General features: G+C 44.1%; 1 protein-coding gene across 1 annotated transcript in view; it reads left to right on the top strand.

The window, feature by feature from the left end:
- Positions 1-25,828, top strand: part of zeb1b (zinc finger E-box binding homeobox 1b) — a 55,862-nt gene that overhangs the window by 22,865 nt on the left and 7,169 nt on the right. Inside the window, exons 2-4 of the mRNA XM_055037352.1 lie at positions 18,682-18,837; positions 24,453-24,614; positions 25,405-25,607. Coding sequence (XP_054893327.1) covers positions 18,682-18,837; positions 24,453-24,614; positions 25,405-25,607 — 521 coding nt within the window. The remainder of the gene's footprint in view (positions 1-18,681; positions 18,838-24,452; positions 24,615-25,404; positions 25,608-25,828) is intronic.

Raw genomic sequence — 25,828 nt, 5'->3', positions numbered from 1 at the left:
TTGAACATCATAAAACTTGAATCAGGACCAACACATGGTTGTCTAACAGACTCTAAAAGAGATCATCACATTTGGCCCTGCACTGCCTCAAGTTTGGCACAAAAGATTGTTGGAAACAGAATCTTAATCTTCCAAAATTTGCCTCCATGGTGAATTATTTATCCTGCGATGAACAAAAAAAAAAAAAAAAAAAAAAAAAAGCAGCATCAGCATGTTGCACCTTAACAAACAGGGTTACTTTCAAATGTTTTTGGATAAAAAGGAAGAGGAGACAATAGAAGGAGGGGATGAAGCTAAAGGTTACGATGAAAACAAAACAAAAAATGAATATAAAAAAATGCTTCACTAGCGACTTCAATCGGGAGACGAGCCATCAGCGAGTGTTTTGGCTAACAAACACACACACACGCAGACACACTGTGTGTGTGAACCACAGGATTTGCTGATTCAAAGCAGACCTTGTGAACCAGACTGGACAGGCAGCTACAAACCAGTCCAAGTGTGTCCTGTAGGTGTTTATGTCCTGCTGAGGTGGGACGGGGACAGGGGGGAACAGTTGTGCTGTAATCCAAGCCGATATTTTGGGAGGAGCCTTTTAAAGCGAGCGCAGGCTTTAGAGACGGTTTGGATTTAGAGACGGTTTGGATTTACCTTTAATCCTCACACGGCGGCTGGGAAGACGCTTTACTGTAACACCACAGAGTCGTCAGGGACGATCACCCTGGCCCTGTGCCATCGCCTCTCTGTTTATATACACACACACACACACACACACACACACACACACACACACACACACACATGCATACACATACACAATACCAGACACTAATTAAAGCCAATTAAAACAGAACCGGTCTAACTTTGTAAACACACAGCAACTGATTGAAAATCAGACATGAATTAATTTAATGTGTTTAGAAATAATAAAAATAAATAACTCAAGCATCACCACAGACCTTAGAAACAACCAGTGTAATCAGATATCACCTCTGTTCCACCCGTTTTATTAAAGCTTTTGTGTGCAGGTCAGCCCTGCCGATTGGGGGGCGTTACAGTAAAGTAGCAGGTGCCCCGTCCACAGCCGCCGCTGAGTTGATGGTAATCTATAATCTGGAAGGCTGCGATGCGGCCGCTGGGCTTATCAGCCAGCTTTTGTTTGGCCAGGCTGGAAGTGCTGCTTTTAACAGGACCACATATCTGCCAGCTTAACCTCCGCTTGTTTGTCCAGCTCCGCTGTCTTGTTTTGTTTTGATTTGAGTTTTTTTTATTGCTGGTATGTTTTTGGTTCACACATAAACAGACTGGTGGCTTTATCAGGGATTTCAGGGTTGCAGTGCACCGATTGCAGTTTTTCTGCCCAAAACCAATTTTTAAAAAGCCTGACCCATTGTGATTTTGGCCTATTTATTTGATTTTTTTTATGGTAATAAACACCATCAGGTGTTGTGGAGTGACAATACATCTTCAGTGATCTAATCTTATTTTATTGACGAACATTAACCAATACCCATAAAACAATGCAAACTTGCTTAGAAGGAGGGTGTTTAAAGTGGGGTCTAAGGGCCATTTGAACCACAATTTAAGAAATTTTAATCCATCACTTTTAAGTTAAAATATGCTCACAAAAATGTTATATGCTAAAACAGAGATCATCATTTCCAAATTTTCTGGTTTTCTTCTATTGTTAACTACTCACTGACTTGTATTCTAAAGTCCAAATGGTGCAAACAAATCTGCTTTCTATTGCTGTATTAAAGCTTGGCTGAATACAGTAAATGTTTTCAAATGAAGACTGACCTAGATCTAATTTATATTTCTGAGGAAGGATCTTTTAAAAATGTGGTTTTCTTCAATCAGGCCCAAAATAATAAGCCAACTTGTTGCCTTTCATTAAACAAGGAAAGCGTGCAAAAACCATTTGAAGTTTTAGATCCATGATTCTGTTTCTCCAGAAACACAATCAGATTGTTTAATTCAAACAGTTTGTGTTTATTGTTGAGTTGGAACTAAAAATGTCCACATTTTTGGTGATTTTGGTTTTTTAAAAGGATATCTTTTGCTGGTCGGTGAGTGGTCAATTTGACCTCATCCATTTTAGTTTTCTTTTTTTCTACAAGGCATAAGAATAATATACTACCGACCCCACTAGTGACAAGGGTGTAAGGAAATGGATGTATGGATGGAAGAATAATATAAGTAATTATTTATAGTCTTTTCTAAAGTTAGACATGTTTTTTTCTGGAGAATTGCACATTTGTTTCTTATTTTATTCTAAAAATGCAAAATTGAGTTTCACAGGGTCTTTTTCTTGTCTTTAAATGCACCTGCTTGACAATCAATTAAATGTAAATAAAATCTGTATATTATCAAAGACCAAAACATAAAAAAGAGTTTTGGACCATTGCCTTATTGAAAGAAAAAGACATTTTCCAAATGTTTTTGTTGACATTAACTGTTTTTTTATCTTGCTGGCCCATTTTTCACTATTTTTGACCTTCAGTCAGGGGCCAAACAAAATCATATCAAGGGCCACAAACGGCCCCTGGGCCATACTTTGTACATCCCTGCTCTGGCGGTTCAGATGTGTGGGTGTGTGTGTGTTAGCGGTGACGTGCATGGCTCCCGTGGCGCCAGCTGCTTTTATTGGTGAATAACTCCAGGCTGCTGCAAACACAGCAGCAGCCTCCCATATGGATTCCCTTGGTGCGGTACAGAAGAGCAGCACTGAAGAGAGACGGGGACGTTTGGGCTGCAAGGCGTCTGAACCACAGCACTGATGTGTTCCCTGGCGGCGTCTCCCGCTGCACACGGCAACACCTCCAGTCTGACTGGGGCTGGGTGCGGCCGCTGGGTGGGTTCCCACACCGCGGTTGAGGATTTCTGAAACATGCCTCACACTCTTAGCATTTGGAGCCCATGTGGTAATAATATGTGTTGTTATTTATAAAGCGTTTGTGTATTTAGTGTTAGTTGGGTTATGTTCCAGAGTCAAATTCTGTGTCCAGATTGTTCTGGCAGCCTTCACCAGTTCACTACCTGGTCTTAGGGTGAAGCACACTGGCTAATGGAATAACAGTATTCAGTGATTAGATTAACCTTGGCAAGTACAGTGACTTACAAAAGTAAGTACCCCTAAACTGTTCCAGTTTTTGCTTTTTTGACCACAAATTCCAAACCACGTTTTAGGGGATTTCACGTAGCAGAGCAGCACAGTCCATAGTCCAGTAGACACAGTAACATTTGCTACATTTTCAGTTGACGCAGTTCACTTTCACACTGCACTGTGTCAAATCATCTAAACTAATTGAAAAACCTGTCCCACTACTCGCCTTTGGTGGCTGTGTATCAAAATCTACTAAAGGAAACAACACAAAACGTCAGAAGAAGACATGAGCGTAACGTCCTTCTTCACAAAATATGAACAAAAACATCAGATTTTAGAGGTGGTAGGATTTCGTTTTGGTCTCTGGAAATAGGCCACAAGCTGTTTCTCCCTAGACTCACTCCTTGATTTTGGTTGTTTTTACCCAGAATACCCTGCACTATAGTTTGCTTTTGGAGCGATCTCTGGTCTGCTTGGTGTTAGCTTATGCATGGAAACGCACCAGAGTTCAGCTCAACCAAACAGAGACCTATATTTGTAGACGCACCAGAGTTACAGTGTCGGTCCATATCAGAGTTCAATTAAACTCAATAAAGACATTCACACTTCCCCAAATGAACCAGACTTTCAAGACAAAAACTACAGTTCAATTAAAACTTACCTAACAGGGCTGGTTTGAATGCACCCTAACACAGCAAACATGTGAAGGTGCAGTTGCAATGCAACAGTACTAAACTTTGTGAAAAAAATACATAAATACATAATACTGTCTCTTTAATGAAGTTGAGAATCTGTAACAGCTTGTGAAAGTTAAGTTTCCAATCTGACTGAAGTGTCACTATTTTGTAAAGCAGAATGAACAAAAAATAATCTGCTTCCAGAGTTGCAAGTCTGGTAAAGATGAACTTCAAAACACCTGCAGCTGACATTAAAAGGTTGTTTTAGAAATTTTGACGAAGGGGAATCAATACAGACGTCTCTCCAGATTGTTATTTAGGAAAATGAAAAATAAATACGTTTTTCTCATGAAATCTCTAAAGTGTTCTAAAGTTTGTGGCTGTAATGTGATTAGTGTGGAAAAAGCTTTAGGGATGTGAATACCTCTGAAAAGTATGACAGAGCCTCCTGAATTATGGGTTTATTACTCTGATATTTAACATAAATGCCTTTGCTGTTCTTCAGCTAAATAAATGAGAACCGGAACAAACATACTAAAATGAACAGAGATGATTAATTATGAGTCACTCTAAGTCTGGGTGAATCAGGTGCTTTTGTCAGAGTTCAGTCAGACCTGAGTCTGTTGAAGGTAGTCACCGTTCTGTCTCCTCTGGCAAGGACTGGAAGTGTTGTGTCAGCTCCATGGTAGCCCCCTCTACTTCCTGTCCTTCCTTAGACAGCACTTCCTCCTCGCCTGCGAAGGCTCAGCCAGAGGAAACCCGTGGAAGCGCTCTGCCGTCTGCTCGCCAAGGAAAAGCCAGCAATCACAGCAACAGCTAGCTGCTAACTGCTAACAAGGCAAGGAGCCGGCTCCTCTGGTCCAAAAGTATATCTACAATTCCCTTCTTTTTGTTTTTGTTGTTGTTTATGTCCAGTCCAAGCATCTGGGAGGAAGCAGCTGTCGGTTGAGGAACTCCAAAACATTCCTCCTCCATCGCTTCCAAACTTCAAAAAGGCAAGACAAAAGAAAAACAACTAAAATATTCTCATGTATAAAAATCATGAGTGCCACCTTGTCAATGTGGAACGTATTGAGCAGAGCACTCAGATTAATCATATAACTAAGCCTGTCACGATTATTGCAATAACACTAATGTTATTTTGTCAGTAGTTTAAACTAATACAATGATAATGACATAATAATATAAGTAGGGATGAAATTGTTATTTTAATAATAGATCAATCAATTGATAATTCTGCAATTAATCAATTAATCAGATTTAAAAGGCCCTTCTGTAGTTTTTTCATTAAACTTCTTTAATTTCTGACCTTTTTCAGACTTTTTTTGGATGCACAGAAAAGTACAAAATAAATTAGATGTATTATTATTATTATTTTATTATTATTATTATTATTATTATTACTACTATTATTATTATCATAATTACTTCTGCCTTTTCCATACAACATTAGAAATATGTTAAAAGATGGAAATAAATAAATATATATATTTTTTTTCATAAGAAAATAAATATTTTGTTTCCAAAATGGATCAAGATACAAAAAACTGCAACGTGAGAACTTTTGAATATAAAGTATTGACAAGGAAAAGTGTTTTATCTATATTTATATATTTTATACAGTTTTGACTTTATTACTGCTCTGAATCTGTTGGGGTTTTTCAGAAAATTGCCTGTCTTTGCGTTGATGTCTCATAGAAACAACTAGGTCAGTTGACGATTATTGATCGATTAATCGCGATTAATCCAATTAATTGTTTCAGTACTAAGTGCTAGTTTGCTCTATCAAAGACAAAGATGCTTTAATTTTGCACAGAACATTTTATACTGGAACTGGAAGACATTTCAAATATCCAAAATAAAGATAAAAAAAAATACAAACAAATAAAACATATTTGTTTCATTATTGGTCTGTTACCCAAACTACCCTTCAAAAATATTAATTATGAGAATGGATATTACCGAGCTCATTTTAAATCATCATGCAATTAATTTAATAATTGCTGATTGCGTCAGGCTCACATATGATCATCACTTCCTGCACTCATCAGCATGTGCGTGTGTTTACGGCGCTAAAGCCCACATCAATCACAGCAGCTTTCAGCCAGACACACTTGCTGCTGAGCTTATTAAAAGGCCGGGTGTCATGGCTGATCCGTCTCACATAAACACCCAGCCACACACACATCTCCGTTCACTCAGACCGGACAGTAAGGCTGACAGAAGAGCCAGTCGCCGGACCGAACCGGTTTTCTTCCGGCTTCATCGGCACATGGCCGCTGTGCAACAGGAAGGCCAGTGTTCAGGGTCAGCCTCTGGCCAATGGAATTCCCCCAGACACAGCAGGGACCCACTCACAGGCGAAACACAGAGCTGTGTGACCCAAGGTGGTCACCGTCCTCAGAGTATACAAAGAAGAGACTCTGTCTTTTTTTTTTTAATGTCCGTCCAACCAAATTATATCAGCACACACAACTATGAGTTGGAAGAAATTGTTTAGCAGACACGAGGCAGGAAATGGGAAATACCCCCGCAGTTCCTACGTTTCATAGCAGATACATGGTTCACTATGCTGCTCCTAAACTCGAAAATCTGTTTAATTGGATTGGAGAGGACATTCCAGAGAGCTGCACACTGCCGCTCAGCTGGCTTGAAGAAGTCACTGTCCTCTCATTTACAAAAAAAAAATCTGTCTTTTTGGAAATATTTTTGTTTATTAATGACCAGCCAACATGAAGTTTGAAACCTACAAAACTACATTAGTACATGTTTAGGCTTCACATTTTAAATCTAATGTGCAACCTGAGCAGAAATTTTTTTTGTTATGATTGTTTATGTCGAAAGACTTTTATTTTGAAGGACTACATGAACACAGCGATGCAGCCGAGATCTGCAACCAGATCAGTTAGAATCCAGATTCTCAATAGATCAGTCCTCACAGTGGCTGTCATGTTTGTTTACATTTAACATGTGTAACGGATAGTAAACACAATTTATTTCAAATAGTTTACTATTCATTATCTGGAGGTGTATCATGCCACTAACTGATTTATTCCAATAAGCTTATTGCCGATCAACCAGAATTAAGAAAATCTGGGAATTTATCGGTGCTCCCCTAGTTGAGAATGTCATAAAAGTTCAGATTTGGTTCACATATTGGCTCAAGAAGACATATTAGGTCTACATTTACCTACAGTGAAGTCTTAGCTTCTTCTGTCAGATTCTTCAAACCTCACACTGGGGCTTGTGAAACATTGACTCTGATGTAGTGAACAGAACTTCTTAGTTTTCCCTCAACCATCGCTACAGCTCCATCTCTTCTTGTTTTTAGGAATGTCTTGTCCTGTTAAACTTCATTTGAAATCATTGAGTTATTACTGTCATGGCTTGGTATTTTCACTCAAGGAAGACTCACTTACTGACATATTGGCTAAATGTTTACCAAAAACCGTTTTCATGAAGTGGTTCTAAACGTCTCTACTCAGCCGAAGCCAAATGACGAAAAGCAGAAACTCTCTCCTTGAAACGTTCAAGTGTTTCAATAATTTCCCATTCAGGGTGACATCAGATGGGATAGTCCCGGGAGCGCGGTCCAGTTGCACCGTGCCTGAGTAATCAGGGCCCCACCCTGCTGGCTGCTGCCTGCGAACAAACCCCACTCTGGCCTCCGTCTTTTGTCCCACAGGGACCAGAAACCAGCATCTGACCACAACAGCAAAGAAAACCTGAGAGAGAAGAAGCAAGGCAGAAAGTACCAGCAGTCGGTTGCTGTTCCATTCCCCTGCCTTCCTCTCGTCATTTTTTTCTGGCATGCAGAGCTGCAGAAGAGCCATGTTGGACTGTGGGTCCATTACTGTAGATGGCAGAGGGGAATGAGAGATCTGCTGCTATTGATTATCCCGGCCCGACTGTCGATGCTCTCCTTTCCAATCCTGACACACTGAACTAATGGGCTCTCAGTGCTGCTGGCAACCACACACACACACACACACACACACACACACACACCCACACACACACACACACACACACACACACACACACTCACACACACACACACACACATACACACACACCCACCCACACACACACACACACACACACACACACCCACACACACACACACGCACACACACACCCACACACACACCCACACACACACACACACACACACACTCACACACACACACACACTCACACACACACAGGCCCAATACCAGGGTTATCATAGTCTACTAAAATGAACAAAAAAGCAAAAACTGAAACTGAGAAAACATGTCTGCTATCTGAAATAAATAAAAACGGTAAATAATGGAGAAAATATATAACTAACTGGAACAATATCATGCGTGTATACATACAACTAACTAAAACTATAATATCCTTCTTTTCTGTACATGAATTTGTTTTTAGCTTTTAGAACTGAAGTGAAATAGTTTTTTTTCCCCACACAAGCAGTTCACACGAGTTCACAAGCAACAGCAATTGTTGGAAGAAAACATCAGCCAGTTGGTTGTTTAACAATAATTAAATGATATCAAATTATTTTTTTTTAAACGTAATCTGTATTATTCATTACCCAATAGATGTACATGATAACAAAAACTCTGACCTTTTTGAATTGGGCACCAAAATATTAACCAAAGTACAAAAAAAAAAAAAAACTACTAGTATAATTAATAAAAACGAAACTAAATCCATACTAAATCCATAGTCAACAACTGTGAAAACCAGAAACAGACATCACTTTTTTTTTTCTTTTTCCATGGTTAAAATCATCAATACACATCAAATATGTTGGTCGATGTTCCAGTAATTATGGGTTGAAAGTAACTTTAAACAGCTGGGGTTTTAGCCTTGATTCAAAGGAACTCAGTGTTTCAGCTGCGTTGCAGTTTTCTGGAAGTTTGTTCCAAACTTGAAGTAAGTCACAACAAAATAAAGCTGAACTTTAATGTAAAGTCTCAAACTATTAAAACTAACTAATAACTAACCTTAACCCTACCTACGGGTGTAATGCACCGAAAGGTGATCAATCGTCACCTTTTTGTGGTCAATGCTTTTTTTACCTGTTGCCTCAATCAGCGCTGCATTAACAGCTCCTTCTGCTCTACAAATCACAGTTTACGAGTTGGTGAGTACAGCCACTGTACACCCACCTGACCCCTTTAGATGAGGTCCACCAACATGTGTACACACACACATACTTCTCCTCGCCTGATTTAGCGGGACAGATTTTCATAGCTGTCCATTGGACAGGGAGTCCAGCCTCATGGTCATTTAACAGCAGGGTAATGGTGTGAGCAGCGCCGCTTGACCGCCTCTTCAGCTGGAAGTCCCCCTGGAGGGAGATGTTGTGGGGGTGCTAACTATTCTCGATCACACAGGGAAAAGGCTATTTTCCCCTGGGTGTTGTGAGGGGGGTGAGCGGGGTGAGGTGAAGGAGTGGAGGAGCAAGGTGACAAAGGCGCCTTTGTGGATGTAAGTTTACTGTGTTAACCCCTTTCTCTTCCTGCTTCACATGAATAACAAGAAAGCAAGTGTGACAAAGCGAGCAGCAGCCCCGGGGGCAGCGTGTTTGATTATGCGCCGTGCAAGTCAGAGGTTGTGCAGGACGTCTGGCCTCTGGAGTCTTGTGACAGAGCTGACATTTTGGAAGCCAGAGGAGCGTTCATTTATTGTCTGAGTCCCACAAAGAGCAGAAAACGCAGAAAAGGGCCCACTTTTGTGTGTTAGTGTTGGAATTAGTGAAGCCACAGTAGGCTGTCAACAGAGATCTTGGCCAGGGCTGCACTGAACTGAGCTGACTTGCTGACTCTCAACGGTGTAAAGTGTAAAATGGAACGAAGACCCCGCTCCTCCAGGTCAATGCTAAACATCAAACCTAATACCTGATCATTGTTTTTCTTAACCTCTGACTTCCTGATGTTCTTTTTCTTTTTGTTAAGTGCAGTCAATAACGTTGCAGTCAATACTTCACAGAAAGTGTCTTACAATTGGTTGTGCTTTTTTCCTTCGTCTTCTTGTAATCTTGTGAGAATACGGTTAACTCCTATTGTACAGTAATGTCAATGTTGGTCCACAGACGGCAGCGACGTTCATTGTTACTTCTGTAACCAGAGTGCTGCTGCATGACAGCGTTCTTCTTCTGTGCATGCTTTGGGGTCATAAACCGATAAAACCAAAGTCTGACTTCGGTTGCATCATTTAGTAACATGAACTAATAATAAAAAAATGGAATCTGTGCATCAAAACCTGGAGTGTCAACTTAGCCTAAGACAGAAACTAGCCTTTTATAGATGTTTTACCTGTCTACCAACCTTATCCTTCCACTCCCTAATAGGTCGTATTTGCATTTTTGCTGTTACTCCGTTAATCATTCCTCCTGCAACATCCATCCTCATTTCAACCTTTAATGTCTACTTCTGTCTCCCGACAATATTCTCTCCTTTTTCTTCCCTCAGTCAGGCTGACAGTTAGTGACACTCCCTCCCTGGGGCAGCCATCAGTTCAGATGAGCATCGTATGTGACAGGTCAGCTTAGTCTTTTTAGGCCATTTGCAGCTCCTTTCCTCCCACCTTTATCATCCTTCCCCCTTTACCGTTCGTCTCTTCCGTCCTCTTTTCCCTGTAGTCTGCGTGTGAACACACCTCGCTGCTGACTGGCAAAATCTCCATTAATCTACCCGACAAACACATTATTGAATGAAGAATGGAGTGTATAAATACTGTGACACTCGACCCCCTTGATTAGATCAAGTTTGCTTTGGTGATTTTAGCGAGAGCAAGGTATGCATACAGGTAAGCAGGATTTAATGAGATTTTTCTGGTTGGAGCCGTTTAGTCATACTGCTCACTCCCTGCCTCCCTCTTCATAGGCCAGTGCAGCTCTCCCAGTCTGCTACTCCCCCACAGTAAATTGTCAGACCTAATACAGGCAGGAATGTCCAGTCACCTGCTCCTAAAATGCAACAGCCCTGTGCTACACTAACCTAATATAGATATGCACTGCACAACCTGGTTGGATAACAGTGTTATTGCTCATTGCATATATTTAAACACGCACCTCACTGTGATCCAGTTCTGCTGGTCAGCAGAATGTCTTCACAAGAAGAAAACAAGAGTTAAATCATTCAGTTCTGTTGAATTCAGCTTATTTTACTTTTCAGACTTCTTTCCTCTACTTCTTAAAATTTCATAAAGGTGCTTCAGCATTTGGGTCTACCGCTTGTTGGGGATAGATTTTAGTTTTTAACCAAATTTGTGAAGACTTAATTTGACAGGAGTTTATCTTACAGAGAAAAGTGGCATGTAAGTTTGAAAAGGATCGACTCTGATGCTCGTAAATAAAATCCTGTGTTACTTAGATGTCTGCTAGATCTGTCAACAGTTACTTATGTACATCACAACTCTAACAAGATAAAAAAAAAAAACAATTGTTGAACTTTTAGTAACATTTGTTTAACATGTCAGTTTTGGTCCATTAAACTAAACTGAGCTGATAACAACCCATATTTAGGTACGTCTGGTTGTCGTTTGCTGATGCAACTCAAAAGTCCACAAAATGATGCTTTGAATGAAATTTTCATATCGGGGCATCGCTAACTGTTTCCTTGTGAAATTAGGTGATATCATTAGGCTGGGGGGATGGAAACATTCAAATAGTTTTTAATGCTTCTATACAGTCAACAACCCAAACAGGACTGACTCCATCAGGAGGACAGTCTCACCCTGGAAGCATTCCTCTACCCCGAAGTGGAAGGTTTTCTCACAGCTGCCCTTAGACAGCACCTGCTGACCCAGCCTCGCTGTTGACATTACACCCAAAGTGACTGCACAAAAAAAAAAAAAAAAAAGAAAAGAGGAACAAGCCCCATAATGAAGTTCGACGCTGCTGATGTGAAGCGACCACATTTAAAACCTGTCGGCTCTCGTTCTAATAATAACCACTCCACTCAAAATGTCACGGCTGAACACAAACTGGCAAAATCAAAGGACAAGAGCAGCGTTCTACTACTGTGGAGCTTTCAAAAGCCATCAGTGTGAATGGAGTCTGACAGCAGAGGTGGCAGGGACATTTTGTGTTGCCGGGGACTCAGATGAGATCTGATGGAGACTAACGCAGCAGCAGCAGGTCTGGGTTCTGGGTTCTGGGTTCTGGGTTCTGGTTCGTCTTCCGCTCCTGCAGATCAGCCGGGCTTAAGTGGAAGCAGCCACTGGCAGGAGGGAAGCAACTGTTTACCCAGGTGTGTGCAGAAGGTTTTCTGTGCCGTTTCTCTGCTTCCTGTGCAGAGGGACAGCTCGGCTAACCTGCCATATTTTTATTTTGCTCATACGAGGGCCTGGCGAGCTTCATTTTGTGAATGAAAACGACAGTGACGGATTGAGCAGAGGAACAGAGTACAGAGAGAGCAGAAAGAAGGTGGTTTGCGGAAGTGTGACCGCAAGTTTTCTGGCCTTACCAGAATCTGGAACAGATGTTTCCTCCCCTCACCTCTCTGACCTCCACACCCCCCGCTGCTCACCCGCCTCCTGCAGTACTTTTTCCTCACTCACCTGGCTCCGCTATATGCGGCTCGGCTGGTGGAAGAGACGGGCATTCTTTCACCACAGAGCTGCTGAGTGTTTGAGAACGGGAGCAGGCCTGTCCGCTGACGGCCGGAGGATCTATAGATGGTGTGAAACGCCAGCACCGTGTGTGTTTGTGCGTTTCGCGTAGAGACGGCAGGACTTTGTAGAGGTTTGACTTGTCAATACACATTTCAATTGATTACAATCTTAAAGCTTATAAAAAGCAAGAAGTGTTTTTGTTTCCTGGATGAATTGAGAATTCAACTGAGGCAAGGCTTCAGTGTTCTGAACATCTAAAAGGGAATCTAAAAATAAACCCCATCACATGCCTTTACCCCTTTACAAGACAGATTACAGCTGCAATGTACGCAATATCATGGGATCATCTTTTCAAAATAACAGGCAGCCTAATATTTTAGAGGGATAAACTCTGCTTTGCTGCTAGGAGGGATAGAGTCTGATCATTCCTTTACTGTTTCTGGAAATGAGAAAATTTGTATTTTAAATATTCAGCTTAATCCTGTTCACTCCGAAGAGTGTTGATGTCAGTAGCCATGTTTCATCAAACTGTTATGCAAATTTTGAGAGAACTTTAAGAATAGTGCAAAAAAGAAAAAAGAAAAAGAAGAAAAAAGAAGAAGAAAAAAAGCAGCTTAGGCATGTCTCCATTCTCAATTAGAGCAAATCGACCAGGCTAGCCTGAGGTGAGTTTTGTCAGATGTTGACATATACAGCTGTAATAAACAGGAAATAGAGCTTGCAAACTAGCATGGACTCACACTTCTCACAATGTGTGCTGTCTGCTCGGCCACTCCAGGCCAACAGTTCTCCGCTCTGAGCTAAAGGTTTTGACTCTGAATGTTTTTCCAGGTTTGTGTCTCTAGTAAGGCTCAGACCCACCAGAGGATGGAATCATTCATTACATCAGAACTTATTCGGAAAATGTGTTTCCATCAACCCTTTAGAACATTAACTCTCTTTCCTGAAAGCCCAAAACCACCAAGCGAGCGTAAAAACCTTTTTTTTGTGAAATTGAGAAAGTCATTTCAAACCTTTCCATGAACCTTTTCTGATGTGATACTTCAAAGTGCACTAAAAATGGAGACACAGTTGGTGCCATCAGGTAGAGTTTGTTTTTTTAAAAAAAATTGGTTTGGTTGACCAGTTTTGAAATTTGCCATTTTTTGATGTCCAGTTCTGGGTTGCACCATTTTGTAATGACATCAGTGTGATTGCAGCCTGGATCACATGATCACCCATAATGACCGGGAACCTTCTACATGCCATGCCTCTTACCAGACCACACACTCTGACTTAGGTGTAGCAGAGTTATTACCTTGGATGGGGCTGTCTCACCTCCAACATAAACAAAGAGTAAACTTGGTGGCCGAGGCATTGCTGTGGCTTGTGTGTGTGTGTGCGTGTGTGCGTGTGCGTGTGTGCGTGTGTGTGTGTGTGTGTGTGTGTGTGTGTGTGTGTGTGTGTGTGTGTGTGTGTGTGTGTGTGTGTGTGTGTGTGAAGACACCCGTTGGTCTCTACCAGCCCACCTGGCCTTATTTAGAAAAGCAACGAGGAGCCAGAAGCAGAAACCCTCAAAGGACGTCCAGCTGAACAGAATGTCGGTGTGTGTGTGCGTGTGTGTGTGTGTGTGTGCTCATTAGTCTCTGAAAGAAAAAACCATCAGAAGCCACAATCATTCACACCCACTTCCTTCCCAGTAGGACTACAGCCTGGGTGCCATTTAGCTACAGCAGCATTATTGGGACTAACCTGAGCAATAAAACGTGCGTCCTGACTGGCAGAGTGAAGCAAAAGGCCAGGTTAACAGGCTCCTTCTTTGATCTGAAAAACTCTGAGGCACAATTCAGTCGTTTTCGCTTTCCTTTCCACTCATTAACACCCACTGACTTTCTTCCCAGCTCCAAGTATCATCATGCAGATTAAGAGAACAATAGCTACCATTAGCATTAGTGTTATCATAAAAAAGAGCTCATCAGATGGTGGTGGAGTGACCCACAGAGGCTCATTAGCTCACATGCTGAAACTTTGATCAGCTTCATTAGGAAGACAAGGGTCCATTGTCTTCCTGATCACCTCTGAAATGCTTCCTACTGAGGGCTCATCTCCACAGGTTGTTGATTTTGACTTAACATTTGTTTATTAGTGAATATCAAGAGAGCATTTGACTTGTTTAGAAGCTTTGGAGAGCAGGTAAATGCTTAATAAAAGACTGACTAATACTCAGGAGTGCCAAGGGCTATTTTCACTGTCAAGGTTCTGCTTTTTGCCATCTCAGACTGATGAGTAAGAATCACTTGATGTTGCCGTGGGAAGGCTTAGAGATTTATCTATAGGGTTGTTACAAAGGAGGCCATACTGCTCACTTTGTGACCTTTGATCCTGCTGATCTTTGCAGGAAACCATCTAGCGCCCTCTGTCTGGCAGTGTGTAGGGACTTGATAAGTCTAAAGGAGCCTTTGAACCTGCTAACTACGAAAATCCCCACTTCTTTTGTTCTGTTATTATTGGTTCTTGAGCTGACCTTCCTGACTCGGCAGGAGGAAGGCTGTTGTTTCAACAAAAACCGTCAGCCTTTACCTCTGCGCTGAATGAGGCGCCTTACCTTGAGACGGCATACTTGAGGGTTTTGAATGGCACTGCTTTGTTTTGTTCTGGTTAGGAGTTGGGTTTATTGTAGTGGTTGCCTTTCCTGAGAAAATGGCACTGCAGAGCCGCAAGGGCAGACTCTGTGACGGCAGACTCTGTCCTCTATGAGGATGCCTGTGGTCGTTTTACCACTGTCTGCCTGGCCCTGAGCTCAGAATGAGATAAGTGGCGTACCTCAACGAGGGAGCCTGTACCAAGGCTAAATATAGACACAGAGGAAAGGTAGAAGGGCAAGCAAGCAGTCACTGCCGTTTACAATGAGTCAATCTGTCTAATCACAGGCAGGGCAACAGCAGACCTTGCAATATGTGTCAGTTAATTGAATGACATTAGGCGGAGAAAGAAAGCACAGGCTTTGATCTGTGGCTTCAAGAGCCAAACTCAGAGAAAAGTGTTTTGGTTGGACATTCCAGACATTCCTCGTCCACATTCTGGTTCAGGACCATCGGGCTGCACAGACGAGGTGTAGGTTTCAAGTTGCTAACAGATGTCCTTAAAGGTAATGAATCAAGGAACAAGCTGTTTTCAGACACTAATATGTGTCTTCACAATCTGTAGGTGTTATGCTTTGTCCAAATTATTAGGCCAGTCATTCACACTTCTCCAAACATGAGATTTGTTTCCTCCCACAGAGGTTGAGATATTCCTATCTTATCTGGCATGTCTGAGTGTTGGAAAGTCCAAACTGAGCAATCTGCTGGAGTCGGAGACCTTTTCTGCAGAGGTTTTTATTTCCTGAAATGATTCTCCAATCGGGAACGGATCACATAACGAGAAACTAAAATAAGAACTGGAGAGTTTACACAATTAGGGGGAGTCAGGCAGAACCAACAAGGGAACCTGCAGTAATGGACATATGGCATTTCGTGTGCTGATCTGCTGACAGTTTGCCAAGGTGTCCCCCCAGTTCCCACCAGAGAAATGTTGGACCTGTTTTTGGACCAGCCAGTCACCCATTCTGGTGCTGGTAACTGATACAGCCTGGCAGGTGTCATAACAACATGGTCCTCCTCCCCCTGCAGTGGTCTTTTTTAGGTGTGTCTGACATGGACAGCCTGGTACATGTCTTACCAGTCCATAAGTGGAGTTATTAATGAGCTAAAATCTGAGCCTATCGGTGGATGTTTAGTGCTGAGTTTGTGTTGATAGTGTCTCATTACCCAGACCTAGAGGATGTGATCTTTTTTGCGTGTGGGTGTTGTGAAAATGGGATCTGAGCCGTGCTATTTTCTCAGGTGTTAAACACGTTGCAGCCTATGTAGAAAAGCAAACTTTTTCAGAAAGTAAGCTCATCACCTCCTCCACCTCCCAATGCCTTCTCTCAGATGCGTAGGAGTCGTCCTCCTGTTGCGTGCTAGCATGTTAGCGCTAATGAGACCAGCTGTCCAAACGCTCAGCCGGTCAGCCAAAAGGGACCGCGGTCTTTGTTAATGCAAGGTGTTACATCTCGTGCAGGAACACACTTTTGTTTCGATGACGCCGACCATTTGGTACAGGAAGACACCCCTCCCCTTCATCTCATACACACACCACCATCCTTTGACTCTTTTACTCAGTGCCTTTGCCGCACATCGAGGCTCCCGCCTTTATTGTCCCGCTTGCTGCTGCTGCAAACACCAGCGAATTGATTTTCCTCTCTACAGCTTTATAGTTGGTCATTTTCTCTCGCCACTGCTGCTGGGAACTGTTGCCTTTGTAATCGCTGACCTCAGCTCCACACCTGAGTGGCTGTGGCCCTAAACAGCCTCTCAGAATCATCCTAAAGTACCTTCTGTTTCAAAATGAAGTGTTGCACCCTGTTGGGGCTGCTGAACAGACAATACATCACCTGGCAGAATCGCTCCGGGGGAAAAGTGGGCAGAGGGGGGGAGGAGGAGTATGGACAAGTGTCACATGATGCTGCGTAAAACCAGTTTGTGTGTGTGGCATCCTCCTCTGTGGCTCTTGAGTTCTCCAATAGAAATGTAAAATATGTCTTGTAATACATGGTCAAGAGATATCATTCTCATGTCCCTTTAGTGCCCAGTCTGGGATTTCTCCCATTGAGCTTGATTTCTCAGTAGGTGTTTAATCCTGGGTTGTTTCTGCACTGCTTTAGAAGTGTAGTTTGCCAATACAGGGTTCCAGTTTGGCAATGGCAGCAGAACAAGTGAATGAAGCCGTTCAATTTGTTTTGGCCGAATATTGTGCAATTAAAGTCGCACCAAAAATGCATAAGACATTTTATTGCTGGCGAAAGTGTCCTGGCCCTACTCTTATGAGGTACGCTATTGAATGAACGACAGTAAAGAGTTTGAGAATGAAACGGCCCTCCCGATGAACCTAACAGGATTTCGCAGCTGCAGCACAGCGGCAACGACCCCTACGAACAGCTCGACAAACAACAGCACACCATCCAGCCCCCCACGCCTCCCCCTCAACCGGAACCTTCCGGCGAGCCTCTGTGAACGCCGGCCGGCCATAATGACCCGCTCGGCGATGGGAGAGAGCGAGAGTTCTCGCCGGAACAATTCTCATTGATTGAAACGTAGGCTCACGATTCCACCTGATACGCCTCCTCCTTCAGCCACTTCAGAAAGAGGTGGGCGAAGAGAGTAGGGGAGAGAGGAGATAGATGGAGAAGAGAAAAAAAAACTCCACTACGCTCAGGTGCTTTGTACTGGCAGTCCGCATTCAGTGAGTGAATGCAGGTGGTGTGTGGATGTGCCAGCGCTGCGTGCGGTGCGAGTGTTGATATGAGAGGTAGTTGGAGCGCTTGCAGCCCAGGCCCTCTGCTGACTGAGCTGCTCTCACTGGAGAATTGATTTGGCCTCCGAGAGGATCTGTAGCTCTCTCAGCGGAACAGAGGGAGGCTGGAGGGCAGCAGCAGCAGGAGGGGTGTGTGTGTGTGTGCGTGTGTGTGTGTGTGTGTGTGTGCGCGTGTGTGTGTGCGTGTGGTGGTGGGGTTGGAGGGGTAGGAAATGGAAACCCAGGTGGAATTGAGAGATGGAGGAACATTGTGGAAATGAAAAGACGATGCCGGAGCAACACGCTCGGCACACACACTGCTGAAATGGATGGGGTGTGTGTGAGGAAAATTTACTCCCTGTAATAACCCTCTCTCTCTCTCTCTCGCTCCGCGGGCCGCCTCTCTGCGCGCCTCCTGGCTCCTTCAGCCCATAACACAGGCGACCACATCACACCGACTCCCACACAGCCCTGAAACCACTTCAACCTGCAATCCAGTGATCTCACACATCTGCATGTGTGTCTGCGTGTCCGAGTGTGAATTTTCTCTGCTCGCCTGTTGCTACAGGGTTGGTTGTCACACCTAAAAGAGGCCCCTGTTCAGCAGGTTGTCAGTGTCTTAGCTGTTTAATCCAAATTTTTTCCCTGTGGAGGTCATTTCAAGTTTCATCTCATCTGTCTGAGGCGGGCCACGTTCTGTTTAATTGGTATTTCCAGCTCCCTGCCCCCTCTGCCTCCACAACCAGTCCCTTTAATAGTTTTGACATTAAAACGACATGGTACATATATTTAACCCAGCCAGCTTTTGACCTTTCACTCCCAGCGCTCATAATTAAAGACCACACACATCTCATCATGTTTATAAAGCACTCCAAGTTGAGTCAGGAGCCACGGAACTCATTCTAAGCTGCGATCTTGTTTCTCCTTGCGCAGTGACCAACTACAACAATGTGCTGGAGGCAGGCTCAGACTCAGACGATGAGGACAAGCTGCACATCGTGGAGGAGGAAGGCAGCCTGGCAGACGGGGCAGACTGCGACAGCACCCTGCCGGACGACGAGCACCCGAGCGTGCCGAGCTGGGACCCAGGTGAGAACCTCGTGTTATTCTCTGACCACTGAAAAGTGAACAGAGCTGTCGTTTCTGCGAACCGTTACGGTAGGTGGTCATAATGCCTTGGCTCTTACAGTGACTTGCAAAGTTATTTCCACCCTTTGAACTTTTCTACTTTGTGTCATGTTAGAACCACAAATTTCAGTGTGGTTCTCATCATCGCCCTCCATCACAGTCTCAATTTCTTGTGCAATCTCTAATCAGTTTCCTTCTGTATTGGCATGTAGTTAGCTTCATCCATCTTCCCAGCGTTTATCCCCACACTATGATGCTTCCACTGCAGAGTTCCACAGTGAACGACGTGTTCAGGTTCATGTACAGTGTAGAAAGCTCCCCGATACAATGGAGTCTGCCCATGGACAGCTGAGAGATCACAGTCGAGCGCATCAATTTCCTACAGTTCTCGTGATTAATTCTTTCATTTTCCAAGTTTGATGAGTTAGTCGTTTGGCCCAGTTCTTCTCCAACAAGGCAACCACTGCACACCCGTCAGTGTGGAACCAGAGCAGCAGAGCAGCAGTCACACTGTGCATCCTTACTACAGGTTACGCCAACTCCCAATCCAATCAGCAACAATTACATTTTTAACTACATATTTAAAAGGTTCAAAATTAAAGTATTTATTAGTTTTTTAACCAGTCTGTTTAAATGTCTGCCACCTGTCACTGAAAATTGACTTATTTTCTGAGAATACAACACAGGCTGAGTTATAGTTGTGCCTTTAAAAGTTCCTGTTGAGCACTCTCCAGCCAAGCAAGAAGTGGCTGAACATGATGTGTGTACATGTTGTGTTCTCTGAAAATGGGCCGTTGTACCCGGCACCGCGGCAGTGTGCAGCGGCACGGACGGTGTGACTGGGGAGTGCATCCCGGGGGGAGTGGATTATTTTCTGCAGGTGGTTTTGATCCAATTATGATCTCAGCTGAAGAGATACAGTCTAAGTTGAGAAATGCCACCCTAACATCTGCACATAGTTGTATGGCGGTCTTTGTCTCATTGTGAAACAGAGAGTGAGGAAACAGGTACTACATGCAGAGGGGTTGAAACTAAGGCAGGAAGTATGATATTAAACAAAGACAATGCCAACACACAGAGAGACCTTCAGGCACACAAAATAGCCTTTCAAGCCAAGAGTCGGTGGAAAGCTTTACAGCACTGGTGGGCATACAGGGAACCGCCATGAACTCCTTTTTACCTCAAACTCTGTGGAAGTGGCATCAGAAGCAGCTCACTACCACAGGAAGCGCTGATGTCACGTCGTCCCCCCTCTCCCTCTCCCCCCTCTAGCCCGCCATTCCCTCCCTTTCTGTCGTCTCCAAAACAATTGCGGGTGCTGAAGGATGTCGGCGTTTCAGGACGGGCTGAAGAGAAGCCACCTACTCCCCAGACTCCGCTGTCATCCTCGGCTCGGCTCCCCCAGCTGCACCTCCTTGCATAAGAGGAAAGTTGGAGGAAGAATAATGTCATTGGTTTTGGCCCAGGATGGAGAACATTAAACACTTCAAAAGCATGAGCTGCACTGAAACAGCTCAGTGAGCTGGCCGCGCTCCATGTTTGTGCCTGATCTAGTCTTCTCACTGCTCTTCCTAACTCTCCAGCCTTCTCCGCGGATCAGACTGATGAAACGCGGGGAAAGCCTCGGCTCTTTAAGCAAACATGTCTTTCGTCTAATCTGTTGGGAGAACAGGCTCTCTGGTGTGGCCTTGAAAATCTGACCACCACCCAGCAATCTTCTTCTCCGCACAGCTCAGTTTGCTTCAAATTAAAGCCTTGACACCCCTTCTCACGAGACTTCAGCGCTCCAAAACCAGAAAGGTGGTTTTTCAGCACTTTAACTTTGTTTACTTCAAGTCATTTTCTCTTTTTTTAATATCCTTACTGACTATTCTTCTTGTTCTGAATGATTCTTCTTGATTAAAGGGTACGAAAGGCCCCCACCTCACTGTCATTACTCATTGACTCCTAAGTGATTATGTAGAGGTGGAGCAGCCCACCGTTGGGGTCTGACTCGGCCTGGGGGAGGGACAGGTAGACAGAGCACTGGCCCAGGAGGGCTTCTCCTTTACATTTAATGAGTAGGAGAGAATGATTACATCTGAGTGAAAGAGCAGGGTGGAGCTGGAGAGCAGAGGCACCAAATGATGGAGAAAGTCTGGATATATAGGCAGCTTCTCTCTGTGCCTGCAAACGTATCCCTCCCCCTTCGACTCTTCCACATTTTGAGACAAACCTCAATGTGTTTTATTGGGGTTTTTCCGTGACAAGCCTTTTCAAGGATCGATGGTGTCTATTGTTGTGTTTCCATGATGTCAGAAAGACACTGGAATACAACCTTTTCATGAGGGTCGTAAAGAGATGCATAGCACACAGCCAAGGATGAGCAAATCATCCCTCTCCTGATTTCAGAATACCTCATGTCTTCTTCAGTCTGTCTCCCAATGGCTGCAGATAAAGTAAAGAATTTGCTCCCCCACCCCAAAGAATACTTTAGATTCTTTTTCACAAGGCTTTGTCTTGTTTAATGATGCATGTCTGCCCCACCAGACAGAATCTATGAGATGTTGTGGATGCACTGCTATAGGAAATAGTCACGTCGTGAGTTGGACAGGACAGGAAATGCATCATGTGCCGGCCCTTTTGCAGAGACGTAGGGAGAGTGGGAAGAGACAAAAGCAAAAGAAAAAGAAAAGAAACTTGGTGCTCTGCTGTTTCTTTCACAAGAACATGCGCTGACATTCTCTCTTGAACCTTCTATGGAGCTCTTTTAACTGATCTTCCACGTGTGCAGCGGTGCATTCACATCCCTGCGTCAGCATGTAAGCGGCCTGCGTGATGTTTCATGTCAGGGGGAGCAGCCTGATAACACACAGCCACCTCAGCAAGGCTGCAACCCCTCCTGGCCCTCTTCTGTACTTGAAAAAGAGTCGAGTGAGGCAAACGAATCACACAGGCGAGGAGTGAAAACAACAGCCTGTCATGCCTTTGCACCACAGAGCCCCAAACGGGACTTCACTTCACACACACAGACAGGCTCAACATTTTGTAGCCTTGAGGTGAATCTGTGTGTCTGAATGCGGCCGAGGGAGCAAATCCCAGCCTGATCAGCACTTCCTGACTTTTTTTGCACCACGTCACTCACCAACATTATTTAGAAATGGATAGAGAGCTTTGATGGAAGGATACCAATACTTTGTCTGTGTTGTGTCTCATTTTGCTATGTTAAAACATCAATCTTCAGTGTATTTTACTTGTATTTGGTGAAGCAGTGCATAACTCTGAATTGAAAGTTTCCAGTGTTTGGGGTAGATAGCTGCTAGCTTTGTACATGTAGAAACTAGGCGTGCAGCGATTGCAGCTTTCTGCCCGATCACGATCTATAAAACGTCACATATGCCAACTCCAATTTTGAGCAATAGTGAATAAAGTTTGTCTGAAAAGTTGCTAAATATAACAGGAAAGTGGAGTGACTATTTTTAACTGCACACCTGCAGTGGTTAGATCTGTGCTGCGTTTCAAACCATTTTCAGGCCTCTGCGTTGGTAGACGAGATTGTTGGATAAGATCAGTTTCTCATGTATCGACTGATAGCCGATCTCACAATCCAACTTGGGAGACTCATCACTTTTTCAAGTGATAAATACAACAGATCATCAGTTGGATTTATGTCTGAACTTTGACTGGGCCATTTTAACATTTGGACATGCTTCTGTTGGCTGTGTGCTTTGGGTCTCTGTCCTGCCACAAACAGAAGCTCCATCCCGGTCTTAAGTCTTTTATAACCTCAGGCAGGTTTTCTGTCAGAAACACATTAATCTCCGCATTAACGAGAATCCTTGTCCCTGCCAAACAAAAGCATCCCCACACCATCATCCTGCCACCACCACATGTTGCCATAGATCTGCCATCACACTAAACCATTCTCATGTGTGGCACGACATCACTTCTTATAGATTTTTTTCCTTCCAGTCTTCTCTTAATGTCAGATTTGCAAATTGCACAACAAACTGTGGCTCTGAACAGCTCCTCCAGAGTTACCATGGGCCTTTTGTACAGATGTTTGTGGTTGTAATTAAACAAAAATATAACACTATTAAAGTATGAACATTTTTCCAAAGGTCTGAGTTATGACAGGTTAGCAGGGTATGAATACTTTTTTGAAGCTCTGCGTTTACTTGTTGCTAATTCTCTTGTAAGCCTTAACCTGACAACCAGAGAGTGTTTCCCAGACTGCCAGAGTGTTTCCCAGACTGCCAGAGTGTTTCCCTTAACACGTTAGGTGGAATGTGTTAAATGTGTCTTGGGGTATTACTGATGTTGCTCGGGTCGTGGGAGGAAAGCTCTGTGTATCCTGAGTACAGGATACAAATTCCAAGATGGGCCTTTCTGAGCACCTGCTGCTTTCTCCTACTTTACACACCCACGCTGACATGTTCACAAAAAGACGGCCTCTTTGTCCTCATGATCTCTCCGAGGTCTGCAACAGGCCAGCAGGCTTCTTCCAGCAGTCCTCAATAACCATAGCAACAAATGACTGCCGTTGCATTGTTCTGCAGCTTTGTCAAGGCGCCGCAGAGGAAGCTGGACCGAGACTTGTTTGTAAGAGTACTGGTATTCGCTGTGCGTCGGTGAGTCATGAAGTGCTACACCTGTTCCCATCTCTGAGGAGAACACAGCTGGCCCCGTCTCTCAACACACACACACACACACACACACACACACACACACACACACACACACAGAGAGACTGTACGCAGTTCTCCAAACACAATTCTCCAATCTCCGCTGAGCAGAGGGAGTTCATGAAACATCTGCCCAGTAAACAGCACTGTTGTATCCACAGCAGGCTAACTTTGCTTTTAGCTGCGAGCTCACCCCTGTAATTATTCTCCGTAATGATCCACAGAGGCGCACTAACACTTCCACAGAGGAGCGGTGCTCTGTTTAATTGCTGACATGCTGTACCTGGTGTCTGCATCCACCTCAGGTAGCATTGGGGAGAACCAAGATCAAGAGAAAGGGAGGAAGCTTTCATGCCTACTAAACTCAGTCCTCAGGTTATGCTCCGGTAATGAGCCGAGCTCGTGTGATGTGGAGGAAGAACACACTCTGCTCATTTGCCAAAGTTGGTCTGAAGGCCGAGCCTCACCTGAGAGCACAGAGTGTGTGAGCGTTCCTGCTTCGTCTCTGTCTGCTGCAACGTTGGAGGAGGAGATTCGTCACCTAATTATCAGTTCCAGTCACAACAAGTACCTTATCTAACATTGTTAATAGAGGTTTGCCATTCAGTTCTTACAAAGAACGCCATGCTCACCGTGGCCCCCTGGCCTTTGATGCTAATGAGTTTTCTCATCCCTTTGTGAAAGTCGGGATGTTTTTTCTTCTGCTTGCTGACACTGCATGCCTCTTTCCAGTCTGCTGAACATGGGATGATCAAGAGCGCAGACTGTAGGAGCTGCTCCAAGCACGTCATTCTCTGTGATTTCACAACATGATCATGTATGGCATGCGTCAGGAGCCAAAACCGTTCTGCTCTGGCAATGAGATCAATGATGGCTCGTCTGTGAAGAGTGTGTGTGTTTGTTTCTTTGCAGTGAAGGAGGACTGCGCTTCAGATGGCGAGGATGACGTGAGCACGGACGCCCTGGTGGAGGAGATGCTCCAGCAAGGAGACACGGCCATCATCTACCCAGAGGCCCCAGACGATGACCTCCAGCGCCAGGGCACTCCCGACGCCAGCGTCCATGACGAGAACGGTACGAGACATCACACCGCAGGCCCCGTCCTCACTTTGCTGTTTGCACTGCTGAGCTCTCGCACTGTTACAACACCTATCTAGTAATTACCCCCTCTAGAGGGGGAGGCTGTACCTGCTGCCTGTTACACCTCAGGTGTTAACTCCCCCCCATTAGCACCAGCCTCTGACATCATTACAGCCTCTACGGCTCCTGGGCTTTTAACTTTTACCTGCTTCCTCTGAGGAGCTGGGGGGAGTGTCAGAAACGGCAACACCTGAGTAAATTTGTCACATCCATGTGAGCTCTGACTCACAGCTACCTGGGTGATAATGTCTGTGCATTCCCAGCCACCTGGTCCCCAGGAAGAGGTGGGGGGCTTAATACATCACTTGTTAACAAGGTAATGCTTTACCTGTGTGGGAAGAGAACAACTTAAACCCTCTGTTGGTCTGGAGCTCAGGTGCAGGTGGGCGACGTGTTTACCAGTCTCATTTGTTCTTACACACACTCCTGATGCACAATAGGCAATCACACGGTTACATCTCAAGAGTCTAAAACTGTAATTTATTTGCCTTGTCAGAAGATGTGGAAATAACATGAAGAGAAATCAAAGTGCAGTCAAGGACAGCAAACACCAGCTTTGATCTGCTCTGTTACCTGGCTGCTGTTTACCTGTAGGGGAGGATCTCTCAGCGATCGGCGAAATCACAGAGCAGCGTCACTGTGGCCGCTCACGCGCAACATCAAAGAGTTTCCCAACATGTGTTTGTAACGCCATCTCCTCCTCCTGTTCTCTTCTTTCATCCAGGAACCCCGGATTCGTTCTCCCAGCTGCTCACATGCCCGTACTGCGCGCGGGGCTACAAGCGCTACAGCTCCCTGAAGGAGCACATCAAGTACCGGCATGAGAAGACAGAGGAGAGCTTCAGCTGCCCAGAGTGCAGCTACAGCTTCGCATACCGCGCTCAGTTGGAGCGCCATATGAGCGTTCATAAGGGAGGACGGGATCAGGTACAAAGTTCTGTTCTGCACTTAGATGCCGAAAGCTAGATTTGTAATTTGTTTCCAAGGAGAGAGTTTGTAGAAATATTTCAAAGTGGTAGGTTTTTTTAAAAATAGTTTTCTAGGCTTTCTGAAAGCCACATTAAGTCACAGGATGGATTTAATGTTTTGCTTTCCTCAGTTATGAGTTTAAACAATCCATTCAGCCCACGAGACAAAAAATATACAGT

The sequence above is a fragment of the Poeciliopsis prolifica genome, unplaced genomic scaffold, assembly GCF_027474105.1.
Source record: "Poeciliopsis prolifica strain line A6 unplaced genomic scaffold, Auburn_PproV2 SCAFFOLD012, whole genome shotgun sequence".
Classification (NCBI taxonomy): Eukaryota; Metazoa; Chordata; class Actinopteri; order Cyprinodontiformes; family Poeciliidae; genus Poeciliopsis; species Poeciliopsis prolifica.
This window is presented reverse-complemented; position numbering and strand designations above follow the sequence as displayed.